The sequence below is a fragment of the Fukomys damarensis genome, unplaced genomic scaffold (assembly GCF_012274545.1).
Source record: "Fukomys damarensis isolate Sample0158 unplaced genomic scaffold, DMR_v1.0_HiC HiC_scaffold_6, whole genome shotgun sequence".
NCBI lineage: Eukaryota > Metazoa > Chordata > Mammalia > Rodentia > Bathyergidae > Fukomys > Fukomys damarensis.
In genome coordinates this window covers 40,351,654-40,377,841 of record NW_022900918.1, presented here as the reverse complement: position 1 = coordinate 40,377,841, position 26,188 = coordinate 40,351,654, and the positions used below count along the sequence as shown (strand labels likewise).

General features: G+C 40.6%; 1 protein-coding gene and 1 long non-coding RNA gene across 3 annotated transcripts; one reads left to right on the top strand and one right to left on the bottom strand.

Annotated features, from left to right (window-relative positions):
* Window positions 1–3,387: 3,387 nt before the first annotated feature.
* Tnfsf13b (TNF superfamily member 13b) lies at window positions 3,388–24,858 on the bottom strand. The gene is made up of 5 exons (XM_010619996.2): window positions 24,696–24,858; window positions 23,390–23,446; window positions 6,877–6,989; window positions 6,639–6,789; window positions 3,388–4,201 (listed from the first exon to the last, which is right to left on the bottom strand). The coding sequence occupies exons 1-5, from the start codon at window positions 24,856–24,858 to the stop codon at window positions 4,089–4,091; spliced, it is 597 nt and encodes a 198-aa protein (XP_010618298.1). The 3' UTR covers window positions 3,388–4,088.
* LOC104859402 lies at window positions 17,497–21,901 on the top strand. Of its 2 annotated transcripts, none has more exons than XR_002025208.1 (3): window positions 17,497–17,575; window positions 21,279–21,342; window positions 21,508–21,901. It is a non-coding gene; the product is annotated as an uncharacterized LOC104859402 (long non-coding RNA). The 2 variants fall into 2 exon arrangements; XR_779372.1 differs by having other exon boundaries at window positions 21,275–21,342.
* Window positions 24,859–26,188: the final 1,330 nt, after the last annotated feature.

Genomic DNA, 26,188 nt, shown 5'->3' with positions numbered 1-26,188 from the left:
TATCTGTGGGTATTTTAAGATATTCCTTCTAGTTGATTTCTTCCCAGTTTTAGTAATTTTCATTTTTCTAAGAATATATCTTTCATCTACTATTTTAAAGTTTATGAAAACAAAACCTTCAGTGGCCTGCTTTGCAAGCACGAGGACCCAAGTTCAATCCCCAGTACCAAAAACAAAAACAAAAAAAACCTTTGTTTACAATATTTGCCTGGATCATTCTGTCTCTGCTTTCCTTACGGGTTTTGTCCCCATTTTTAAATTTAATATTGTTGAAGTTGGCATGTCATTTTGATCGCAAACATGGCCATTATTTTGTCGTCTTTATTTGTCTGTAATAAAGTGATTTGAGAATATGTTGGTCATTTGTCTTTCTCTCATTTTCTCTTATCTGAGTTTCTATTCTTCCATTGCTGTCTTTGGCTTAGGGACGCTTGTTTGCCTTATTCTTGCCTTTAGTTTTTGTCTTTCTTGCTCTAAATGCTGAGCTAATAATTTCCAGCCCTTCTTTTTTTTCTAATAGAAACATTTTACTTCATAAAACTCCACATAAATACTAATTTTACTGAACCCTAAGGTTTTTATAGCAGTGTTTTATTATCATCTAGTTTTAAATAATTTTAAATTTCCATGTTTTCTTTAAACTTAAAATTATATAGAAGCACTCCTTTCTGCTTTGATTTCTAAATATATATTTTTCTATCTTTTAACTACTGCTTTGTTATTAAAGACTGTTGTGAAAAATTATAATTGATACAAAAACCAGCTACTTACTATTTAAATCCAGCTGTGACTAGCATAGCCATAAGATCTGAAATTTATTTAAGATCTATATCGGTATTACTATCCTGTGTTTGATCTTTGTAACGTAAGATGTTAATAATTGGGGAAAATACACATATGTGAAGAATCTAAGAGGTTTCTTTGTATTATTTTTATTTGCCTGTGAAAGGTCTAACATTATTTGAAGATGAAAAGTCAGAAGTTTGAAAACATGGAACCTATGAACTCAGTGAAACATGCCTGCCTTCTCCCGAATCCATAGCCTCTCTTGTGGTTTGTCTTTTCACACGACTTAGGTGCGGAGGGTTATCAAGCTGAGTCTCCTGTGCCCCAGGCTGTGGTCAGAAATAGCAGTGATCCCAGATGTGTGAGGAGAATGTGGATGAGACACTCCCTGCCTCGTCCTCTTGTCCTAGGGGCTTTACATGTCATGCTCTGCTCCTAGAGAGAAGCACCCATGGTTCACACTGTTGTGTGTGTGTGTGACTGATCCATCCGCACAAAGAGCACATGAAATCTACCCTGCTCTTCTAGGTATAACCCTAACATCGTGCTATAACCAACTCCTCCTAAGTAGTCATGGTAGTATAAGCTTGTGAAATACATTTGAGGGAAGCAACAAATCTATGCTCTTCTGCGGACATATTTCTATATTTTCATTCTACAGTTTTATTTTTGAAGTAACCCTAACCGTAAGTCCACTGCATTAACTGTTAAATGACACCAGACTGTCCTCTTCTGATGGCAAGAGTGAAGGAAATGAAACGCAAGCGACCTCTCCCTGCAGCCCAGAGGACACTGCTCACACTCCTCGCAGACCGGGGAAGGGATGAGCAGGGTTACCGCAGTGACCGGACCAGTCCTGCACCCACTGTGCCAGGAACACAGGACAAGAGGAAGCCCGCAGAAGAAACAGCCCCGAGAGCCAAAGCCTCCTCTGAATCGTTATTATTACAAAAACACGAACCAAATGTACAAAAAGTTACAGAATTAATTTATAAAGGTGGATTGGTCAGAGAGAGTTCCTTTACAACACTGGCATCACTGGCCTGGACTTGAGTGTGGCACTAGAGGCCTCTCTGTACAACGACTCTGAGATGTTTCTCCAAGTGCCACGGACAGCTGCATTGTTTCTCTTTGGATGCTCCGGAATTCACCTGGGTCCCACACACTGGAAAACAGCACCTCCGTACCTGCAGTGGTTACCTACGGTCACAATTGGGATTTGGCATGGAAGGTGGAAAGGACCTGGACTGGGTCCATACACTTAGCCTTAAAATGCTTTGTTATAGGAAAACCCAAAATAAATTCAGTAAAAGTAGAGAGGAACAAACTCAGACAGCTACACAGTCTAGGGAGATTCCCACCCAGAATCACGGGTTACCTAATCCTAGTTCTATTTTCTTCTGTCTAAATGAACTTTTACTTAGCCACAGACTGGTTTCCTCACAATATCACATATGAGCAAAAAGCACTCACATTTTAACACTGGTTTAAACCAAAAGTAAAATAAGAGTTAAGAGTGTCTCACATGGCTAAACTCTACATCTGCCGATAAAATTTGTTAAGTTGTTTAAAAAGAAGAGTGGTAGGAGTTATAGATGATAATGGTGTACAGCCTCTTACAATCCGGTATTTTTTAACATTTGTGTTTTAAGAAATAATAATATCTAAGTTAAAATAGGAACAGATCCCTTTCCAAGATTTCAAATACTTTATTGTCATAAACCAACACATAGTGCTTTACAATGGCTCACACTGTTTCTCCCCTGATTTTTAGGGTGACAGTCACACAGAGAGAAGCCAAACAATGACTTCTGACAGGGAAACTGAGTCAGGCGATGAGGCATGAGGCACTGTTTCTTTCCACGTGGCCATCTAAGTTAGCAGCAACTCTAGGAATGCCACTGACCTCTCCTCCAACGTCCAAGCCCCTTCTCCACCTGTCACTTTCTCTTTTTTGATTCTGTTATAAGAGAAAATAAATTGCTAAATACATTTTAGTTGATCCAGAATGCAAACATTATAGGAATCATACATGTGAACAGAGTTTGATTTCAGGCCCGAAATTTGAGTTCTTTTCTTTGTTTTGAAAGAAGTATCTTTAAAACTATTGTAAGGGAGCGAACTGCCAGCTGAGGCCTGTTGTTTCATCACTGCTTAATGAAGTAAATTCCTTAATGAAATTAAAACTTAATTAATGATATAAAAACGAGACAAAGTGCAAGAGAAACAGATCTTATAAAAGGTAAGTATTACAACACTCTCAAGTATGACTGGTTATAAAATGAAGATGAAGATGATGTCTTTTGAGATGTTACCATCTTTAAAAAGAGCCCATGCACTGCAAAGGACTTCAGTAAAACTTCAACTTCTGCAGAGCAAATAACTTGACTGTTTTTGTTGCCTGGGATACATACACTATAACAGCAGCAGTTTGAAACAGAAGAACTGGAAATAAAAGGAAATTATATTACTTTATCATAAATTTACCCATTCACTTCAGTGGAGATTTTATGTAAGTGCAATTTTAGTTATTTTTAATTATGATTCATACGCACAGACTGGAATTACCCTACACTGAAAAATTCCTGAAGCAACTGAAACTATAGGAAACTATATACGCATATAAAAATGAGGAAACTCTTACCTTACTGTGAAAAACAGCTCATATCAGTTATTATTATTGATTAAAAATCAACAACTTGAACTAAACCAGAGAGGCTTAAATAGTACTCATATCTTATTTTCAGTCCACTTGTATAATATTTGAATTTAGAATTTTAAAATTAACTTTTAACCACTACATAAATGTGTATTTTTCATGTACCTAATACAAGATTTGTAGATTTTTTTTAACTTGTCATGATAGTAGGTAAAAAGGAGAGGGGCACATTTAGCACGAAAAGGGAACAGGAATCCTGAGATTTCTCACAAATGTCTGAATGCCCCACAGACACGGGTACATGTCTCAGAGTATGGCACTGTCACCTTTGAAAAACACATCACTGCCCTCCGAACTACGCTCTTTCCCCAAAAGAGACACGACAATCACACTGCTGGATGCAGGATCATCATGACAGGCTTTCTGGTTCTATCTTTCGGATTCTTGTAAGTCACATGACATGCTTCGGCTGTGGTTGTCTGTTAAATTTCCTGTTTTGGACCAGATTCTGCAAACCAAAACAAACAGCTCAAGAAAAGTCTATGGTGAGGACTTTTTTCCCCTTTTGGTATTTTCAGTTAAGTGTTCTCCGTAGAGGTCCAGGGAGAGGGAAGGGAGGAGTGAGCACTGTGGCATGCTTGGGTCACAGCAGCTTCAGGGCGCCGAAAAACGTGCCGTCCCCGTCGCGAGAGATCTGCGCGTCCTCCCGTGGGATTGCCAGCTGGATCTCATCTCCCTCTTCCAGCTTCGCGATGCCTGGCAAAGAAGAGTCAACAAGCGCTTTCAGTGGTGGTTCAGAGGAAAACGGAAGGTGACAACAACCTTAAAGAAGACGGTTGTGCCTTGGAACGAACGTTAACACAGACATTCATGGCAGAGGGTGGGTCAGTAGACGTCTGAGCCAGTTACAAATCCATCAGCCTCGAACACGGCAAGGCAAGACGTGACGTGGAATAAAAGCAAATAAACAGGAAACACAACAGATACAATGGATTATGCATGCACTCTTCACAAAATAAATATGCTGTAAAAGAGCCAAATATCAAATTGAAGAGTTAAGTTAAGCAAATTAGAGCATGTCCCTTGATAGACTAATTCAAGAGGTTTGCTGAATCTTATTAACAAAGGAAACCTTTAATGCTCAATAAGAAAAGCAAACAATCACACACATTTATGTTTACCAAACAGTCCAAATTATACTTTTAAATATGCAAATTAGAAGTATAAATGAAAAAGCAAAAAGTCAGAGAGAGAAAGAAATTCAAACACTTCACTAACAAAGCACATTTTAATATTGCTTTTCTCTAGATTCCCAACTATGAGTTTAAGGGTCATTTAGATGACTTATTTTAGATTTTTAAAAATGACTATGTTTGTTTTTATAATCAAAACCAACAAAGCAGTTAGCTCCTTGCAAATGACTGATAAATCTGTGTGTCCCTGATGTTCAATGGTGCATTCTGTGAAGTTAAGGAACAGAGTACAATTCACAAATGACTTTTACTGTATCTGTAATTGTTGGCCACACTCCAAAAGAAAAATGCGAAGTAGAAAAAGAGGAAGGTGGGGGTGGAGAAGAAATGAAGAAGCCAACAAACAAAATGGGTAAAGTTTGAACTGTCACTGTTTCAATGATTCCAGACGCCAGTCTCAGCTGTAACTTCTTTTCACAATAACCATATCTAATTTATTAATGGAAAAACGAGTAGTATTTAACTTTAGATATAAAAGTGGTCCCTTAGTATCCTGCTGGGCTTCTAAAATTCACTATTTAAAAATTTCAAGTATTTTTTATATTAACGGATTCTTAGGTCATTTTTAGTGCCTTTGAACGAATCGGACCTAAAGTAGATTAAAACTGCAAGCCAGAAGCTTCTTGGAGAATGCTTCGCATGCATACCATTGAGTTATAATTATTGAGTAATATCTGTGAAATCAAAGTAATTATTCTTGAAAAGTAAGGCACCTAAGAACTTCGGCCAAGTGCTCTCATACTCAGAAAGTAAACGGGAGAGGAGCAGAGGACCAGAAAAATTTATGTTTAAGTTAGTCATAAAGCACTGAGCACCACTGCATATTAATAATAATAAATTTGTACAGCCTCACCATTTACAAATATTTTGCAATATCAAACTGCTGATCACCACAGGCCACAGAGAAAGGTTTTTTATGAAAACCAGGGAATTCCAATGTGTCAGACTTCCTCATCCTCCAGCGAAGTCATTTTAGGGTTTCAGATCCAGTATGACATCACCTCTGTTTGCGTTAACTACTTTCCTTGGTTTCTAACTGATTCACAGGGTTCTTGTTTACAAACTACGAGATACTTAAAAAGTGTCTCCAAGCCCCGGCGTTCCATGCTGCCTCCTGTAACTGAGATTGAAGGCACTCCTGAAACTTTTGAAGACATTTGTCAAAACCACCAGAGACAAAAAAAAAAAAAAGTTCAAGGTGAAAAATATGTTCTTCTGGCATGTTCAGTCTACTGTATTTTCCAGGATCAGCCTTGATTGACTTGAAATTATTCCCTTCACCTCATCCCTCGTGAAGAGAACTCCAGCAGCCATAGCCCCGCAGCCTGGCGTCAACAGACTATTAAATTCCTTTACTCTGCTTGAGCCCAAAGGCAGGGTTGCTCCTAATCTCTCCACCCCAAGTCACTTGCACACGCAAGTGCACACTTGCACACACGCACGTGCCAGCCAGGAGCCATGTGACACTTCCCTGCTCCAGGGCATCCCGGTCATGTCTCCCGCCGCCGGTGGGGTTTTGATGGCTCACACCACGGAGCCAGGCCTGCCGGTTTATAACCCTAAGAGCTGTGCAACTCAATCATGTCACCGGCCTCGCTCTCAGATCCTCCCCCCACCCCCCAATGGTCAGATTAAATGAGTGGGCGGGAAAGAATGGAAGATGGTGATGGTTGTCAAAGACGGAAGGGAAATACGCCAGAGAATTGTCCACGAGGAGGAATTCAAGGCAGTTACTCCCCTTTCTGAATGGATAAAAACATGGTTGAAACAGACACTAGCTCGTTGCTCGAGATGAGCAAAACCCACACAGGACCCCGAAGCGTGGCTTTCGAGTCAAACTTCAGGCCACCATCCTCCTTCTGTCATCACTGTGCAGCTCGCACTTTCCGGCACATACCATCTGCAGCCCCCAGCAAGCAGATCTGAGAAGGGGTATTTACCCGCGGAATAACAGGAATTATTGGGTAGTGTCTCAGGCATATTCTGAATACAGCGGAACAGAGTCACCAGACTCAGCTCGTCCCCAAAGACGTGGACTTTCTTCCTCTGTATTAGGTGTCCCATGGCAAAAGTGTTATCAGTGTATAAAACCTGGGGAACAAACCAAAGAGCATCGTCAGGAGCGTGCACGGCAGCGGAGGCGCTCGGGGTGAAGGCACAATTACAACGGGAGCCTACCTGACCATAGATGAAGAAGTAACCGGGCTCCTTCACCACTATTTTATTCTCTTTCTCCTCCAGGGCTCGTCCTCTTTTAAAGCTGAGAAGCCATGGTACAAATGTGTATGATCCTACAGAGAAGAGAAGTGCTTATAAGTAAAGAAACCGAGAAGAGTGGTTTTCACCTTTTCCTTGTCACTCAGCCAAGCCTGGCACTGAAAATAAAGACAAAGAAGATGAAGGAAAAACCACAGTGCCTCACTGGAATTCTCAGCGATCACGTATCGCATATGTTGACCTGCACAACTGTTTCGCTCCGTGCGAATCTGGGTTTTCTTCCACTGTTCTACATTTGACTTGTTTCATAATAAAGGCTGGTCCGGGCGAAAGAATGACACGATTTTTGTGACACATTAGCAGAGTGTCTTCACTGGTCCTTCTAGAGGAGGAAATGGTTATGTGAAGATGAAGAGCTCAGCAAAAGGTATCAGGAAGAAGTGAGCCCCAGGAGGAGCAGAGCTTAGCAGAATGAAGGGCACCAAGTATCCTTACTGGCCAAGGGCAGGGGCCGATAGTATTTGAGTTCAGGTGGTTTCTGGTCAGCACACTCATCCTCCTCCATCACCCCTGGAAGTCACTTGAGACGGAGCAGAAAGATGCCACACTCACAGCTGCATGGAGGACGCCCAGAAAAACAGCAGCCAGACTGAATGAACAAGCAGTGGGTACCCTTGGGCGAGCCAGGATGAGCCTGGGTGCTCCTGGGCGCCAACACCCATGACGAGCGTGTAAACAACGCCTTCCCTGTGAATTCACAGTGTGAGCTCCCTGGATTCCTCACAGCTGTAAACACTGCGGGTAAGGTGAACCTTGACCCTAGAGACTGCGCGATTCTGGTAGGTATAAGCAAAAGGGTGCAAAATGAGTAGAAGATTCGAGAAGTGGTAAAATGAAGCTGTGGTCATCTAAAATCACATGGTTTTTCCCTCTCTTTTAAGTATGAGTGCATGATTGCAGTACACAGTGATTACGGTCATCATGGGGAGTCGGCCTGTGGATGTAACACATCTTCGTTCTGTTTTCATCCCCTTCCCCTTGCTGTCTTCCCCTCCGCCTCCATCTCTTGCTCCCCTTCCCTTTTGCAAAACCTCCGTCTCCCCGTTTAATCGCGTTTAAAGGGTTCCTGAATAATCGGTAATGGTGAGCCACATGTGTGTCCAGATTTTACCTTGGTCATAGCAAAGATGAAACAAAGGCAATAACAGAATTCAGATTCCCAAAGCTCCAGCAAAGAACAGCTCTTCCTGGGGTTGACTTTAAAGACAGTGTGTCCAGGACTCTTGCCAGTGAGCACAGCAGGGTGTGGGGCTGCCAACGCTCTCACATCCCTTACGTACAACTGCCGGGGCCAAGCAGGGTACCCAAGCATACCAGTCATGACTGAACTACTCCCAAATGAGACTTATTGTTTTATTTTTAATGGACAGTTCAAGTTACATATATTTACTGTTTATACATGGATAGGCACTGTGGATCAAGTTGATTAACATTATTTTTGTAGGAAGAACGCTTCAAATCTCGTTTCTAAGCACTTTTCAAGAGCACCCAATTTTGTTATCTTAGTCACCACGTTGAGCAATAGATCTCTTTGCACATTTCTCCTGTCTGACCGAAATGTGCATCTTTAACTGACATTGCCTCAGTCCCCAGCCCTAAGCCTCCAGTAACTACCATTCTACTCCACTCTTCTAGAGGTCAGCAGTTTTAGATTTCACATATAAGATATCAAGTGAGAGTTGTCCTTCGGCACTGAGCTGATTGAACATTAACATCATGTCTTCCAGGTTCGTCCACGTTGTGACACAGGAGAGGGTTTCCGTCTCTTGTAGGGCCAGAGATTGCACTATGCATCGTCCATGTCATTTGTATGACATGGGGCACTTAGGTGACTAGCACTGCAACCAGCGGGGGCCTGGGAGTGTCTTTTCAGGGCAATGATTTCATTTCCTCTGGAGGGTTACCCAGAAGCAGAGGGAGGAGGGCTGGGCGCTGGGCGACTGTGTGGAGAACCCACGCTCCTCGGAGTGTCTCTGGGCTGTGCTCACTCCAAAGGGCCCCCCATCACCCTCCCCTGCTGCGGGCAGATCTGGACACCCCCGCTTCACCTTGAACCCAAAGAAGGGCTTTGAGCCCAAGTGCAAACTTCCCCAGGCTGTACTGGATGATAGCAGTTAGTGAGCGAAATAGTGCCTCCCTCACTGAAACAAAAGGCAGAGTCATCTTCACTTGTTTGCTTGCAAGGTAACTTCTGTAAAGAGACTGTAATAACAGTCTTTAATTTTATTTAAATGAGATGATGTCTCTAAAGCAGTTTTAAGTATTGAGCGCTGAAAAGCATGAGGAAGCACTAAATTAGTGATGATTACTTATTGTAAAATACAAACTGATGCATTGCAGGTGACTGCTTCAGGGCTCCGCCTACCGAGCTGATATTCTGGTCAAACAGGGCTTCTTCCCCTAACCTTAAAGTGATGTGCAGCATAGTTTTCGCTGCCCTGAGCTCAGGGACTTTTTATGTTGGTTCTCTGCTATTTCCCCAGTGCTTAAAATGGTGATGAGCTCACAGTGGATGTGCAGCAAATATTTATTAAATTAACCAATTCAACTTTAAACAGAAAATAATTCAAAATGATATTATGTGCTGCGGTAACGAGTCACAAGTATTCAGCTGTTCTTTTAAAAGCATCTTTGCTACCGAGTTACCAGAATTCAGGGAAAGCAAACATGATCATTCAATCTCGAGGCAGTACATACTCTTAGAGTGAAGAAAAGCATATATTTCTAAAAGTATTTGTTTATATCCTGTCTGGAAATAGCTATTTACTAAGATTTCTTTTGAAATAATTTAAATGTATTTCCTAAATCTTTACTTCCTATTTTCTTTTGACACTTTATCATCTGTTTTTGGCAATTTTCCCACTAAAGAAGCTCAGTACGTGCTTGTTTTTATTTGCTGTCTGTGTTCATCTTCCTCTCTGCTCTACATCTGCACAGGAATGTGTGCACGTGCACACACATGCGCTCACACACGCGCACACACACACGCACACACACATCTTGAATGCACTTAAGCTTTTAGGGTATGAGGCAATAGACAAATTCCAATAATGAAAAATGCATTAATGCCTATACCATAGGGTGCTTCTCTAAAATAACAGACATCTCTCCTTCTAAGAGATACATAAGAATTGGGAAATAAACTTGCACAGTGTAAATACTTATTGTTTGGTAAGATGCTAGTTTTCCATTTTATTTTCTTAAAAGTCCTTGAAATAGTTTTAAGAAAGGATATACCAAATACTGGCAACACTTTTTAAAAGGTAGATTAAGTAAATCAATTTGAGAAATAAGGTTTTTTCTTTTGTAGAACAGATGCGGTTTGGCCTCACAACCATATTCACCGGAATCAAGCAACACTGGGCCTGGCTCTGTGGAGGAGGTGGGGCCGGGACCCTAACAGAACGCAGCTCTCCTGAGGACTAGCAGAGCCACCAGTGGCCACCGTGGGTTATGAGAGTGGACAGAAGAGTCACATAAAAGTGTGTGTCTCCGGAGAGAGAAGCTTTGCACCAGGATGTAGACCTGTGAGGCACACAGAGAAGGAGATAAGTGGAAACGCACAGAGCCAAAGAACTGACAGCCTTGAGGTCGGTGTGTGGGGTGAGTGTAACCACAAAGACAATACCCACAGGCATGGCCTTGGTATTCCTGGGGCAAGGGACACTGCGGGGTGCACAGAACGGGGCTCCCCAAGACATCCGAGGAGAGATGCTCAGGGGACAGAGGTGGACATGCTTGGGGCTCAGAGAGCGATGGCGATGAAGGGGCACGTGAGCCACCGGCAGGCAGAGGTCCAGCGACAGCACAGAGAGACCCAAACGTGGAAGGATGAGGACCCGGAGGGTGCAGAGGGGTGCCAGTCAGCATTTAGGAAACACAGCTAGGGTCGCTTGCAAGTCCAGCCAAAAGTACAGGAAAAGGGGCCAGAGAAACAACCAACAGAAGCAGGAACCTCTGGAAGAAGGGAATCATCAAATGTCAAATTCTGCGACATTAAAACAAAAGTCACAACGACCTCTGTGGGCTGGTTATACTGAAAGGAAGAGAGCAAGAAACACCTGCTGTCAGCAATGTGGAAATTACCTCTCCCCTGCTCTGCCTCCTGAGAGCCATGTCAGAGAAATAGACAGATGCTAGTTCTCCAGGACACCTGTGTGCGCTCGAGAGCAGCTGGAGCCACACCAGGCTGTCCGCAGTGTGGAAGCCAAAAACATGGACCGATCCCTGTGGCAGCCTCACAAGGACAGCTTAGTGAAAACCAGCTCCAGAGTGAGGAAAGCATCACAATCCTGGCCCCAAGCCACACACACACACACACACACACACACACACACACTCTCTCTCTCTCTCTCTCTCTCTCTCTCTCTCTCTCTCTCTCTCTCTCTCTCTCCCCCTCTCCAGGAAAGCTCAGGATCAGCCCAGGAACTGGGGAAATTGTAAGAGGAAAAGAAAAAAACTCATTTCTTTAAAATAAAAGGAATTTCGGGAGGGGAAAATGGACTGTGTCCAAAACAAAAGGAGATGGAAATAAAGAAAGAAGTAAGGATTTGAGAAAAACATAGAACTAGAAGACAGTAAGAGAGCACTGGCAGACACTGAACTCAAACCTCAGACGACAAAACAACAGGTGCCAGGGAGTGTCTCTGGCCACAAAGGACAGCAGGGAGCTCGCGCAATGGTGCCTGGAAGGTGGGCTGAGGTCAGCATTATTCATTCCCTGTTGCTGCTATAACAAATTGCCCCAAATTTAGTGCCTTAAAGCAACACATATTTACTATCCCTCAATTTTAAACAAGGGCTGAAATCGAGGTGCTGCAGGGCTAGTTCCTCCTGGGGGCTCTGCTTCCTCACTTTCTCAGCTTCGAGAACCTTGTTCCTGACCCGCGGTCTCCACCTTCACAACCCGCCACCCGGGGCCTCCGAACGCAGCTTCCACAGCAAGGCCTTGGCCGACTGAACCTCGGGGTGCACGCTGCCTCCTCTTCATCACCGCAACCTTCCCAAGGTGCAAAACACAGTCCGCTGCTGGACAGGGTGACACAAGCACAGAATCCGGGGCCAGGTGGCAAATCTGGGGGTCATCACTTACTCCCCGTGACAGTCATGCCTGGATATAGAAAAGTGAATCTTTGAGGGCCAGGGATTTAGCTCAATGGTTCCACCCCCTGCCTCACAAGCGCAAGGGCGAGTTCAATCTCCGGTACCCAAAACAAAACAAAACAACCCCACTTAATTGTTGAATTTTAAAAGCAAAGAAATAGAAATAATCCTCCTGTTATTAGGCCAGAAAGTGAAGCCACTGATGAAGAGAAACACTGTTCTTGCCTCAATTTTGTCCACAGCGACCAAGACACCAACAAACGGGGTCAATTCCCACACACATTCTAGTAAAGAAAGGGTAAACAACTTCCTACCCAGCCAGTCCTTCCTGCTGTAAGGCTGCCTGCAACTAGCGATGTAAAAGTCTAGCAGACATTGTGCTCCTTAGCTCATTTTCTGTAAGCCAGCACAGAACAAAAGTCAGACAAATAATAAATGAATGAGAAAACTACAGCAAATCTTGCCGTGCTGATTGAACACATTCATCTATGAAACTAAGATGAAAATACACAGGGAAGGCAGCCTGACAGAAAGAAAATAAATGTGTTTTGTGCCTCCCAACAACTAACAAACACTGGGGGGTAGAGGTAAAGAGATATCGGTAGTAAATTCATCGCTTGCCTCATTTGTCACAGCTGGGGCTCAACAAATATAATTTAAGTTGGCAGATCAAGTAATAGAAATATAAATATTTTAACAGTACATAGGTAAGCACCAAGAAATAGATTATGGTAGAAAGGAAGGGAAATGTATGGTGGAGGATGGGAAGGAGAGAAAAAAATTAGAGAAGAAAGATTTATTTAATCTTAGACTAGAGAAAAGAATCCATAGATAGCGCCTAGAGAAATAATTACAGAAGTCAGAATGACGCTGTGAAACAAGGACAGACTAGGAATCTCAGAGAATTAACCTTTCACTGAATCAGCGACGAAGCTGGTAAAACTGATATATTCACCTCCTCGTATGTGAGCAGTGTGATTTCAAGAACCCCTATAGCATCTAAGGGAGTGTTTACTGAAGGAAGAACAGTATCGACACTTCAGTGTGAAGCTGGCATTGTTTCTCAGTTTGGCAGCAGCTATGCAGAGGATGCCCTCACTTCCTAGGGCAGCCGACTGTGCCAGGGTGAGAGCGGTCCTCACATGGATTGCGAAACCTGTGGCTGGGTGTTTTTACCATTCTGCACACTCTGTTCAGACAGGAGCGGCTTCCCAGGCCAGCACTGACACAAATCCAGCCACCTGAAGCATGAGACGGAAGACAGGACACAGGCTGACCAGAATGGGGGTGGGGGTGGGGGTCTAGGGAAAACACGGGTTCTGGAGGGCAACTGTGTGTGTTCTAAGAATTTGGCGTGTAAGCAGCATGGCCATGGCCAGGGCAGGCACAGGCGGACGCTAGCAGTGACCTGAGAGTGCCGGTTCCACACCTCTGGCCATCTTCACAGTCCACACACACAGAGAGCACAGACTGGGAGGACTGCAAACAAGCCGGCCAGAGCTGAAGGGACGCCTTGGCGCAGAGCTGGTCTACACAGACCAGGGCAGGGTTTCATTTTGGCTTTGCTTTCCAGTGTGCGAGAAAATATCCAACAGGATTCAGATTAAAGAAAAGGAAATCTCTAACAGGCTGGCTACAGAGATAACAGAACTAAGATTCGGGGGCCACACAGGACAAAGAAGACAGTCTGGAGCACGTGTTTTGGGAAAAGGCATTCATCGAATGAACAACTGCAGCCCTCAACGCTACAACAGAAAACTCTGGAAATTCGAGTGAGTATGACTTCAATTATTAGCACACTGTAGTATTCAAAGCGTCCAGCTTTCAAAAAAGACTGCAAGGCATAAAGAGAACAAGGAAAATAGCACAACGGTCACAGAGGAGAATAACTAACAGAAGCTGTCCCTGAGAAAGTTCAGACGCTGGACTTAACAAATAAAGTCTTCAGATCTTTTAAACATGCCCAAGCAGTTAAAAAAAATAGATAAAGAATGTAAGAAAACTAAGGTAATTATGTATAAACATACAGATACTTTCAACAAAAAGGTAAAACGCATTGAAAGGAACAAAATAGAAACTTTGAAGCCTAATTTAAAGTACCTGAGCTGGCCGGGGTGGTGCATGCCTGTAATCTCAGCACTAGGGAGGCTGAGGCAGGAGGATCACTGTGAGTTCGAGACCAGCCTGGGCTACATACTGAGATCCAGGTCAGTCTCAACTACATAGTGAGACCCTGTCTCAAAAAACTAAAAGAAAGAAAGAAGGAAGGAAGGAAGGAAGGAAGGAAGGAAGGAAGGAAGGAAAGAAAGAAAGAAAGAAAGAAAGAAAGAAAGAAAGAAAGAAAGAAAGAAAGAAAGAAAGAGAAAGAAAGAAAACAGCTGAAATAGTGTTGGGGATTTAGTTCAGTGGTGCTGCAGCTTGCCTTGCAAGCTCAAGGTCCCAAGTTCGATCCCCGATACCAAAAAAAAGAAAAGTAGCTGAAATGAAAAAATAATTGCTAACGAGGTTAATTCATAGACTTGAGCAGGAAAGAAGAATCCAAATATTTGATGATAAGAGAACTGAAATTATCCAGTCTGAGAAGCAAAAAGAAAAAGTATTAAGGCTGATGATAATAAGAAGGATGCAAGGTTCAGGGTCAATACATCAAAGTCACTTGCTTTTCTATGTACCAGTAACAAACAAGTGGAATTTGAATTGAAAAAATACTACTATTTATGTTACTATCCCTCCAAACTAAAATGCTTAGGTATAATTGAACAAAATATGCATAAGACCTATGTAAGTCCAAAAAACTTGGATGAAAAAAGTTTAAAAACCACTACATGGAGAGATATTTATGTCCATGATAGGAAGACTATATTGTCAAGATGTCAATTCTTTACCACTTCATCTCTAGATTCAGTGCAATCCTAATCAAAATTTCAGCAAGATTTTTTAAGATATTAACAAACTAAATCTAGAGTATGTATGGAAGTAAAAGACCCAGAAAAAAAAAAGCATAACAGTGAGGACGAAAAACAAGTTTGGAAGATTGATACTCTCTGATTTTAGGAATTATAAAGCTCCAGTAATTGAGACAAAAAAGGCAAAAGCAATAAGATGGAAATAAGATTAACGTTTTAAAAAATAGTCCTGGAACACAGCACTTCCACATTGCAAAAAGTGAATCCAGATTCAAACCCTTAGACCCATCACAAAAAGTGATTCAAAATGGATCACAGACTAAAGAATAAAATGTAAAACTATAAGAAGCCCTAGAATGCAAGACACAAGAAAATCTAGATGACCTTGCACTTGGCAATGATGTTTTAGATGTGGCACAAAAAAGCATTGTCCAAAAATGAAAGGACTGATAAGCTGAATTTCATTAAAATGAAATATTTCTAATCTATGAAAGACAGCTAATAAAATGAAAACACAAACCCCATACTTGGAAGAAAATACCTTCAGAAGCTGTATCTGATAAGGGACTTGTTTCCAAAGAAAATGCAAAGAAGTTTTAAAACTCACCCTGTGTGGTGATGCATGACAGTCACTTGACCATTTGGGAGGCTGAGGTACAAGGGCTGTGAGTTCAAGAACAACCCAGGCTGTAGACTGAGTTCAAGATCAACCTGAATTACATAATGAGCCCCTGTCTCAAAAAGAAACAAATAAAGACCAGCAAGAAAAACACCTCCCCCCAAAAATCATCCATTATTAGGGACATTAAACATTTTTAAGTCATGAAATATCGCAATCCATCTATTAGAATGGCCAAGATTCAGAACGCTGAGAACAAGTAGTGGCAAAGAAGAGAAGCAATAGGACCTCTCATTCATTTCTGATGGTAGAGTAAATGGCATAGCCACTTTGGAGAACAGTTTGAAAATTACTCACTAAACACTCTCGCCATCTGATCTCATAATCACTTCTTGGTATTCACAAAAAGAAGTTTGAAAATGTACATCCACACACAGACCTGCACCCAATGTGTATAGCAGCTTTATCCGAGATTGCCCAAACTTGGTAGCCACTAAGACGTCTTCCAGTAGGTAAATAGATCACCTTTGCACATCCAGACAACAGAACATTACTCAGCATTACAAAAATGAGCCTCCAGGCCAAAAAATGACATGAGAAGAACCTAAGAGCTTCTTAGCAAGAGAGACAACCCAGCAAGACAACCCAGAAGGTTATCTATTGTAGAATTCAAACTATATTATTCAGATGAAAAGTCAAAACTATGGAAAGTAAAACAATGAAGGGTTTCAGGAGCTAAGAGAAAGGAATGGGCAACTCACAGAGGATTTTTAAAGTGGTGAAAATACCCTGTGTGGTAGTTGAATGGTAAATGCATTCCATTACACATTTGGGTTAACTCAGACAGTAAAAGACCAGGTGTGAACTCCAATGTAACCCACGGACTCTGGAGGATAAGGCTCTGCCAGTGTATGTTCATCAGTTCTAACAAATGATAGTGGGGAGGTTATTGCTACGTGGAGGGTAAGGGCATATCTTTGCACAATCATCTATGAATATAACACTGTTCCAACAATGAAGCATAAAAATAGTAAAGAAAAATTAATGGATCCTAAGGGAGCAGTAGAATACCATGAACCAGACTGAGATTTTCACTGCGGTAGATTCAGAGAGAAAAGACACAAAATTGTAGAAAGAATATTAGGAAAAATAATGGTTGAACTATCCTCAATATAGAAGTCATAAATATATGCATCTGAAAAGCTCAATAAACTCCAAACAGGAGAAATACAAATGCACACAAAGACTTCAAAATAATCAAACTTCAAAATCAGAGACAAGGAGAATATCTTCAAAGAAGTAACTGAGAAGCAATTGGTCCAGTACAAAGTACATTCAGTCAGATTAATAGCTAAGCTCTCATAAAAAAGAAAATCGAAACTAAAGGCAATGGGTGGCATATTTTAAATGTTGGTGAAGAGTCTGCTTTTACCCACTGCTCTCAGCCTTGCACTCAGGGCTCTAGGAAGAGCAAAAAGGCTAGGAAAAGAAAACAGAGGCATCCCGTTGGTGGGATGCTATTGGAAGCAGAGAATTCCTGTACTTTGTTGTGGGTAAACATTACCTCCCGTGTAGAAAATCTTAAAGAACACACCCGAATCCACAAGAACTAAAAAATGAGGTCAGCTAAGTTGCAAGGGTTCAAAATCAATGCTAAACAATTAGTTGTGTTTCAATAGTCCAGGAGTAAGTCATCTAAAATGAAGTAAGGAAACCACTTTCCTTTTAAATATCATTTGCTGTAGACTACATACGTACATGTGTCTCCCCAGGTGCCCTATGTTTGTTGAGATCTTACCCTTGTGTGAGAGTTGGCAGGTGGGGCCTTTGTTAGGTCATCAGCGCCCCTAGACAAAGAGTCACAGGCTTGCTCTTATCTCTGCTCTGCACCAAGTGAAGCCTCAATGAAAACACGGCCCTTGAAACCAGAAAGTCCTGGTACCTTGATGGATTGTTTCCAACCCTGAGAACGGTGAGAAACGAATTCCTCTTGTTTAAGGTGCCCAGTCTTCCTAATTTGTTACAGCAACATGAACAAAGACAGCCTCAAGACCAGTAAAATACCTAGGGTTGAATTTACCTATGATCACAAAATTCTGATACACTGAAAACTACCAAAAAAAGAGGCTAAAATAAATTATAAGACACCACTGGGAAAACCTCTCATGTTCACGGATTGATTTAATATTATTCTGGTGACAGTACTAGCCAGTGCTATCTACATATTCAGTACAATTCCTACCCTCATTTCAATGGTTATTTTTTCTAAATGAAAAAAAAAATCTTCAGGCTCGTATATATTAGAAAGGACTCTCAAATTGCCAAAATAATCACGAAAATGAAGAAGAAAACTGGAGAATCCACTCTTCCAAATTTCAAAACTTTCTAGGAAGTTATAGTCATCAAACTAGCATGGTAGCACAGATAAGGAGATGCATCTGAACCCACAGAATATAATTAAGATTGCAGATAAATCCTGTATGTTTATGGCCAATTAATCTGTGACAAGCATGAAAAGGCCATTCAATGAGGAACAAATCGTCTTTGCTAAGTGGCACTGTTTTAGCTGGATATTCACAGGTAAAAGATGATTCCAGGCCCCTTTCACATGCTGTATGCAAAACAAAATACAAAAAGTGCAATGACTTAAATACAAAACGTGAAACTCTAAGACTCTTAGAAGAAAGCATATGGGTAAATCAGCATGCTTGATTCAATAACGTGATCTTCAATACTGACACCCAAAGGACAAGAAATAAGAGTAAAACTTGATAAATTTGACTTCATCAAAATCAAATACTTTTGTACATCCAAGGGCATTATCAAGAAATTCAAGAGGCGATGTCTCAAATAGAAAACATTTTCAATCAGGTGCTCTGTAAGAGTCTAGCTCCTAATATATAAAGCAATCACATAGCTCAACAACAAAAAGACAAATGATCCAAAGAAAATACGGTCAATGGACGTGAACAGGCATTTTTCCAAAGAAGAAAAACATATCAAAAACACCTGATACATGCATGAAAAGAAATTCAATGTCATTAGTCACTGGGGAGATACAAATCAACGCCACAGTGAAGCTCTACCTCACAGCCAGCAAAAAAGCAACAGTAAGGAAACTAGCAAAGAACATAGCATGTATAGTGAGTGGTGAGTGAGGCTTTGGAAAATCAAACACTCACTTCTGGTAGAAATGTAAAGTGGGTTAGCCTCTGTGCTGAGTTTGGCAGTTTCTCATCAATTCTCATCCTGTATCTACTCCAAATAATTGCAAAGAGTTACTCAAATAAATATCTTACACAAATCTAAATACTATTCACAGTAACCAAAAGGTAGGGGTGACCCAAATGATCATTAATGGATAAAAGGGTCGACAATAATGGTTTACATCTAATAGAGTATTATTCATCCATTCCAAGCAACAAAGTACTAATGTCTACATAGTACAGTGTGGATGGACGAACCTCAAAACTTTACATGTGGTAAAAGAAACCAGGCAAGAGGGAAACTCACATATTGCACCAATGCATTTATGTGAATTATTCAGAATAGGTGGATCCTTGGAAATAGAAAGCAGACGGGTAGTTACCAAGGGCTAGAGAAATGGAGAACTGATAGCTAACTGCTTAATAGGTTAAGAGTTTTCTTTTGGGCTGAAGAAAATGTTTTGGAACAAGAAGAGTTGGTGGTTGTGACATTTTGGGAATGTGCAAAATGTTAGTGACTAACATGCTTTAATTTTATACTCTGTGAATTGGACCTTAATGAAAAGATACCATTGTAAAGACAAGTACTAGAGCTCTACACACAGAAAGAGCAAAGCAATCTTTGTTAACTACAAAGTAGAAATTCCTCTGTTAAGATATAAGAGAATGTGCAATATATCATACATAACATGATGGGTAAAAGCCAAACATTATTGACATAATTGTAAATGAAATTATATCGCCCAACATATGAACATTGTTTTAAGATGGAATTGAAAAAGTAAATGCCAAGCTTGTTCTGCATCCATGAGGTATGCGTAAAACAATTTATTTCAGAAAAGTTAAAAATGACATTTGGAAGGAAGGCATACTAAGAAATGAAAAAATAAAACATTTCAACCTTAGTACAGAAAAGACACACCGTGCAAATATCTGCAATGCACACTGTTAAGAAAAGACACACCATCAAGACTTTTATACACAAAAAGAATCATCAGTAGAAGATATAATGAAAGAAAATGTATCCATTTATAAGAGCAACCGAATGGATAAATACTTTGCAAGAATAATAACAAGAAATATGCAAGATCTACTGGGGAAAAATTTCAATACATACTGAAAGAAATAATTAAAAGAAGACTGAATAAATATGTAATGTATATTATATTCTGATTGGATTTGACTAGAACACCTTTATCATAAGCATACATTCCATACTTTAACTTATAAGCATAAGCGATCCAATAAATGCACCAGAAGTTACTTTTTTTTTTTCTTTTTCACAAGTGATTCTACTGTCCCCGTGGGGAAAGGAAAAAACAGGAAAATTTTAAAGATGGCAACAGAACTGAGGAAGGAAACAGATTTATCAGATAAAGCTCTAATAACAAAAATGGAATTTTTTTGGTCCTTGGACAGACATAAATGAATATAACAGAAAAACTTGGAAGAACCCAAATAGGCTTAAGTATAGTAATTTAATATAAGTTAAAGTTAACATCTTCCGGCAGCATTAGGACAATAAGCTTTTTTTTTTTTTAAGTGTCGGTATGGTGGACATCCTCCAGGGGAAAAAGGTATGTCAATTACACACCTCACTTTCAGTACCAATATGGGTAGAAAATAAGTAAAATATTTACATATTAAAAACAATAAAGGTTTTACAATGAACTTGGGAGTCTTTGATATCTCTGAGTAGTCAGAGGACTTTCCATTCGCCACTCAGAATCCAGAGCCCTTCAAAAAAGTTGACAAATTTGATAAAGAGAAAATCTTACACTATGCAAAATTAAATGAATATTGGCACTGTAATGGAGGCAGCTGCCATTTGTAATATAAAGGATTAATCTGTGTGACAGATAAAGAGGGCACAGAAATCCGTTCATGGGGCCAACAGTCAAATCAAGGATGAAAAGAATATGGCTTAACAGCTCAGAGAAAAGGAAAGAGAAACACAAATCTAAAAATTACAGGAATGTAAACACAGAAACACAAATGGTTCTTAAAACACACACAGAGGTGACCCACACATTTCGTAATGAAAGAAAGCAAATTTAGAGGCACTGTTTTGCACCAGGCACCCTTTTTTTTTTTTGCCAGGGGTAGCACAGCATTTGATCATCTTAGAGAATCTGAAATTGTATCCTGCACATAGGCTGAATGTGAGAAATTCTGGATGCACACGGTCATTCTGGGAAGCATCATCCTTGAGAAAGATTGTCACCAAGTCTATTAGTAAGCAATTGATTAAATACATATTCACACAGTGGAACAGTGTGCTGATTCTAAATTTAAATTTTCTATTTACAGATATCAAAATACTTGTAACATATGTTAAGTAAAAAAAAAAACAGGTTACAAAAGTTGTTTTCAAAAGTATGTATTACAGGTATGGCACCTTATTATGTTTATATAAGAATGAGATATATCTGAACTATATTCTAATTTCTTTGTATTTATTTAAGACAGCTTTAAAGTTTGCAATAAGAAACAACAAAATGGAAAGTCATGAGGCAAGGATGAACAGCAACAGGTTGGAAAGGGAGCAAGCGTTTCGACAGTTGTTTGTGCTTTAAAATTTGTTTCCAACATATGATCGTACAATGTTTAAATCGTAAATTAAAATTTTGAAAAGGGACATAGGAGGGGTGTGAGCCTACACTCCAAGACCCCTCTTGCCTTTCTGTGTTCTGAGTAGCCTCCTGTCTCCTTCACTGTCTGAACAAAACGAAGGGACGCAGCAACAGGAGATTCAAAATACCAGATGAAGACAGGTCCTCTACTGGGAGCTTCCGGGCCTCTGGAATGAGGAACATAATTTCCGCTCCGGAGAAGGCTTATACAAACTCAGGACTGGGATTACATCAGATGCAGTGAGACCACAAATATTACTTCTGAGAGGGCTGACGGAGTCCTGCATGTGAGAACGTTCCACTGAGGACAAGCTTTCCTAACTGCAAGGCCAGTCCCTGGGTGCAAGCACTCCCACCACTCTGGGGTTTGCTCCAGGCAGTCACAATACTCTGTACAAGTCAAGCTCACCCTGGGAGTAGCAGCTACATCACTTTGCATTTGTAAAGAAAACTTTTTTCCAAGCAATTCTTTTTCTTTTTTTTTTCCTTTAATTTTATTTGGGGTCCTTAGGGTTTTCTGCTGGCTCTATTTTAATTCTTAGGAAATAGTTTGCTGCCTTTCAAAAGATGCAGAGAGGATTTTGGAAAATGTACAGTAATAAACAATAATAGATTTTTAAAGAGTTTGGATCTCACTTGACATTTAGGATAATCAAAGTTACACGGAAAAATACAGATGCAGAACAGCATCTCCAGGGACTCAGCAGGGCAGAGAATCCAATAGATTCTCTTACCAGAGAGTTTATTTCCCCCTTTCCTGATAATCCAGTTAATTTCCTAATAATTCAGAAATCCTCCCAGGGTCACAACTCAGAAATTCCCCTGCCCTTGTCTGCTTTACTCCCCGCAGCACTGGCATTGCATTCTGCATTTTACTTGCTTATTTGTAGGGTTTCTCCCGTCTTCTCTGCTCCATCAAAGGAGAAAAGCACACATCCTGGGTCTCCCTCCAGCCACTGGAAGTTTGTTCCTAATCTGCACATGTGAAGCGAGCAAATGGACCTGCATGAATGAATGAACTGTCCTTTTCTAATATATTTTTGCTCATTAATTATTTTGTATAAACAGAAGCAGTAGTAGTGTAGCAACTCCTGAAATATTTTGCTTCCAAGGAGGTGTTGGTACAGGTTAGAGTGGCAGGATCACAAGAATTTGTGAAACGCTGGATTCTTAAAACAAAGACTTTGTTCCTAGAGTAAGACTTCTCAGATTCAGTAATTTGTTAATGTGAGACATGAATCTCCAAGAAAAATACAGAGGAAGCTATGTTTCCAAACTTATTTGACAATAAAGCCCTTATTTCCAACGCCATTTCTCTGAATTAATATTCTACATGATACCTTTTTGGAAATAGTATTAAAAGTTTATTCTCCATGAACAATATTTCTGGCTATTACTACAAAAGAAAAACAGTGGTCTACAAGCAAATCTAACAAAAACTTCACACAATTAAAGTACTTTAACACATGGTATTCCTGTGAGAAAATGATAAATTGTTGTGCATTAATTGATATTGAAGAATTGTCACAAAAATATAGTCTATTGGCTATGAGCAGTTCAGTTTTGATCGCATTTTATTTCTACAACAAAACATAAAAGAATTAAGATTTGTGAAAAGGATCTTACATCACTATTGAAGCCAAAATGATTTCTCAATAAGTTAAATTTGATTTAGTGTGATTTAGTTTTATTATACTAATTATTTACAACTTCTAAATAGCAGTTCCTCTGAGGTAATTCTGTTGATTAGATTATTATGCTATTCTAAATGTTTATCCCCCAGTCGTTCTGAACAAATTTTATTTTGTTGAGTGTGATACGAAGAAGTTGTAAAGCAGATGGCCCATCTGCAAGGCAGCTCCAGTGTAATCTGCAGACCTCAGGCTCACACATCTAAGCTGTGGGGGACCCCATCCCAGTGGAAAAGCGCTGGTCCTGCGTCCTTACCTTTGCGTATGGTCGGTGTGTCGCTGTCTGCAATCAGCTGCAGGCAGTCTTGAGTGACTGAGAAACAAAAATACATCACTTTGGTTACTAGAGCAGAAATAACAAGGGAGCCGAGAAGGCTGAGAACCCAACGCTACAAACTTATTCTCCCAGAAATGCTAAATCAATTCATTACACTTTAAAAAATTGCTTTTCAAGATTATTACTTTAAAATTTCCTTTATAAAATTTGCCCATTTATTTCAATATATGTCTGAAATTCAGGATACTTTAGAAAGTGTTATTGTCTGCATACAGCAAGCGCGCCATCTACACAGGTGAATCTAATTTGCTTTGAAGTAGTATGCTAGACAGAAAGCAGGTTTATGCATTTTCTCCAAGTCTACAAAACACATGGAACAGTTAAACTTACTGGATCGTTCCAAAACCATTTTTTTAAGTCTGACATTAAACATTCACTTACTGCTACTGAAAAGAGGAGTTCCGCCACCACAGAAAATAAAACTAATAGCTCACATTGAGCAGATCTGAGTGTAGACCTCACTAAGGCTGAGTACAGGATGCCTTGGTTCCTTTTATCTTTAAGAGTCCTACAATTTAGGCAGAAGAAACAGAGGCCTAGGAAATGCAGGCTCAAGTCCTGAGATAGAAAGTGGCCAGTCCAGAACTTAAATCCACTTGGTTTCTCTTGGAAATCAAAGTCAAACTTCCTGGTGAAATATTTTGGATGGCAGAGAGAAAGAAAGAACATCTTTTAGAAATAAAATGTAAGATTTTTGCAAGACTGCATCAGCAGAAAAGCTTCTATGTACAACCTGTGAAATATTTTGAAAATGTTCAGAATAAAAGTGATTGCATTAAATAGAGAAATACCTCAGGCAAAAGCAAACTAAGTATGCTGTCTGTTGTATGTGAAGGGAGAAAAAAGAAAACCAGCAAATACTTGAGTGAAATGCAGGGCCTAAATCTAAGCTTGCATGCTTTAAGTTAAAGACATATTAGGCGAGACTTTGCAGTACCATGTGTTCTTCTCAGAGTTGGGAGTCATGCTTTGATCATCCTGCTTCTCAATACAAGCATTTTAACAAGTGGCCACAGTGAGTGACTTTCATATTAGTGTAGAGTTGAAATTTTCCTGACATTTAAAACTTGAATAGCAGAGTAATACCCACGTAATAGTCTAAGGCCGTTGCGTGCAAACTATTGAAGAGTGAGTGCATAAGCAGGTCTTAAAATATTCTCCTTGGTCTTTGACATGAAAATATAATGAAAACTCGAATTTCTGTGTAATCACAGAACTTTCCTACTTCTGTTGATGTGAGTCTTCGTTTTAATTTCAGCAGTGCATGTGTCTACTCTGTGGATTATTTCACTGATCTTGTGAGCCAAAGGCAGCCATGCTTGTGTCACAGGGAAAGTGGGGTCTAACAGCACAGTCCCTATGGAAGGCGCTCTTTCGTGGAAATCCATAAACGCCCACGACAGTGTGGCAGAATGGCTGTGAGTAACAACGTCTCGAAAGTAAGGAGCGAGCCAGTGTCCAACGCAGCTAAGCACAGCATGCAGAATCTGGAGAAGCCAGAGTAAACCTCTTTCAAATGCGTTCTTATTTATCCAACAAATTCTGCTTGAGTTGTTACCATTCACAAGGCAGCGTGGCAAGTTCTGTGAAGACGGCGAGGGCCAGCCAGAGTGGAGCACACAGAGCTCTAATCTTTCTCCACACCAAAAAATGTCAAAGGGAGATTTACAAATTTCCCATCCTCCTTTTTTCCACTGTGTGTATGTGGTGTGGCCAAACTATATGTGCATTTCTGAAAAAAAAATTATTGCGGTAAAAGACACACATTGAAACTAATCCCTTTCAAAATCCTCTCCCTTGTTTCAAACATTCTTATCCCACCATTCTTGCAAGTTTCTGAAGCAGTTCCAGAAGTCTTCTTTCATGAGTGTTTTTACAAGATGGGACCAAAACTACGGTGAATGCTGCTGCCCTGTGCCATCTAACGGAAAGGTAGGCTCCGGAACTCATGATTGCGTGTTCTCATCCTCCTTAGTCACTGGATCGGGCACTCTGCAACTTCCGGCTCTTTCCCAAGGTGAAAATAACCGCGAAGGGTCAATATTTGGAATTAATTCTGGATACTGAGGCAGCGACAAATGACACTCGGGAAAGGGGACTTCCAGAATTGCTGCAGAAAGTGTCAAGAACCATGGGAGAAGGACTCCTGCTATTGGGAGGTACTGATAACAAACACGCAGAAGGCAGTAACTCACTGGGGGGGGGAGCAGAATACCACGTGCAAACCAACCTGGGGTCTAGGGAGTAAAGCCACAAATAGAAATGCACCTTTAGGTCTATAAAGAGTACCAGCAAGTTGTACAGCCAGCTATTACATCCTCAACTTCCCCTTGGACGCTTCTACCTGGGTACCATAATGATGCCCGGCCTCAGCATGCCCCGAGTTTAAACTGTCCTGTGCCCTGGGCACACTCACCTCCTCTCTCTTGTCTATTTTCTCTCTTAGTGGCTGTACCACCAGTCTCTACGCAGTCCAAGCTAGAAACCTATGAACACGCCTTATTCCTTCCTCCTCAGATTTGAAATTCAACTAATGATCATGTTCAAAGGGGTTGAATCTTTACCTTTTGTTGAATTTAGATTTCATCTCTCGTTCAACTCATTCATTGAACTTACTGAGCAATTAGGTTATGTCAATTACTGTGCTTAGGATAGCAAACAAAAGCCAAATAATCGCTATTCCCATAGAATCTACAGTATTCAGGGGAAGAAACTGAA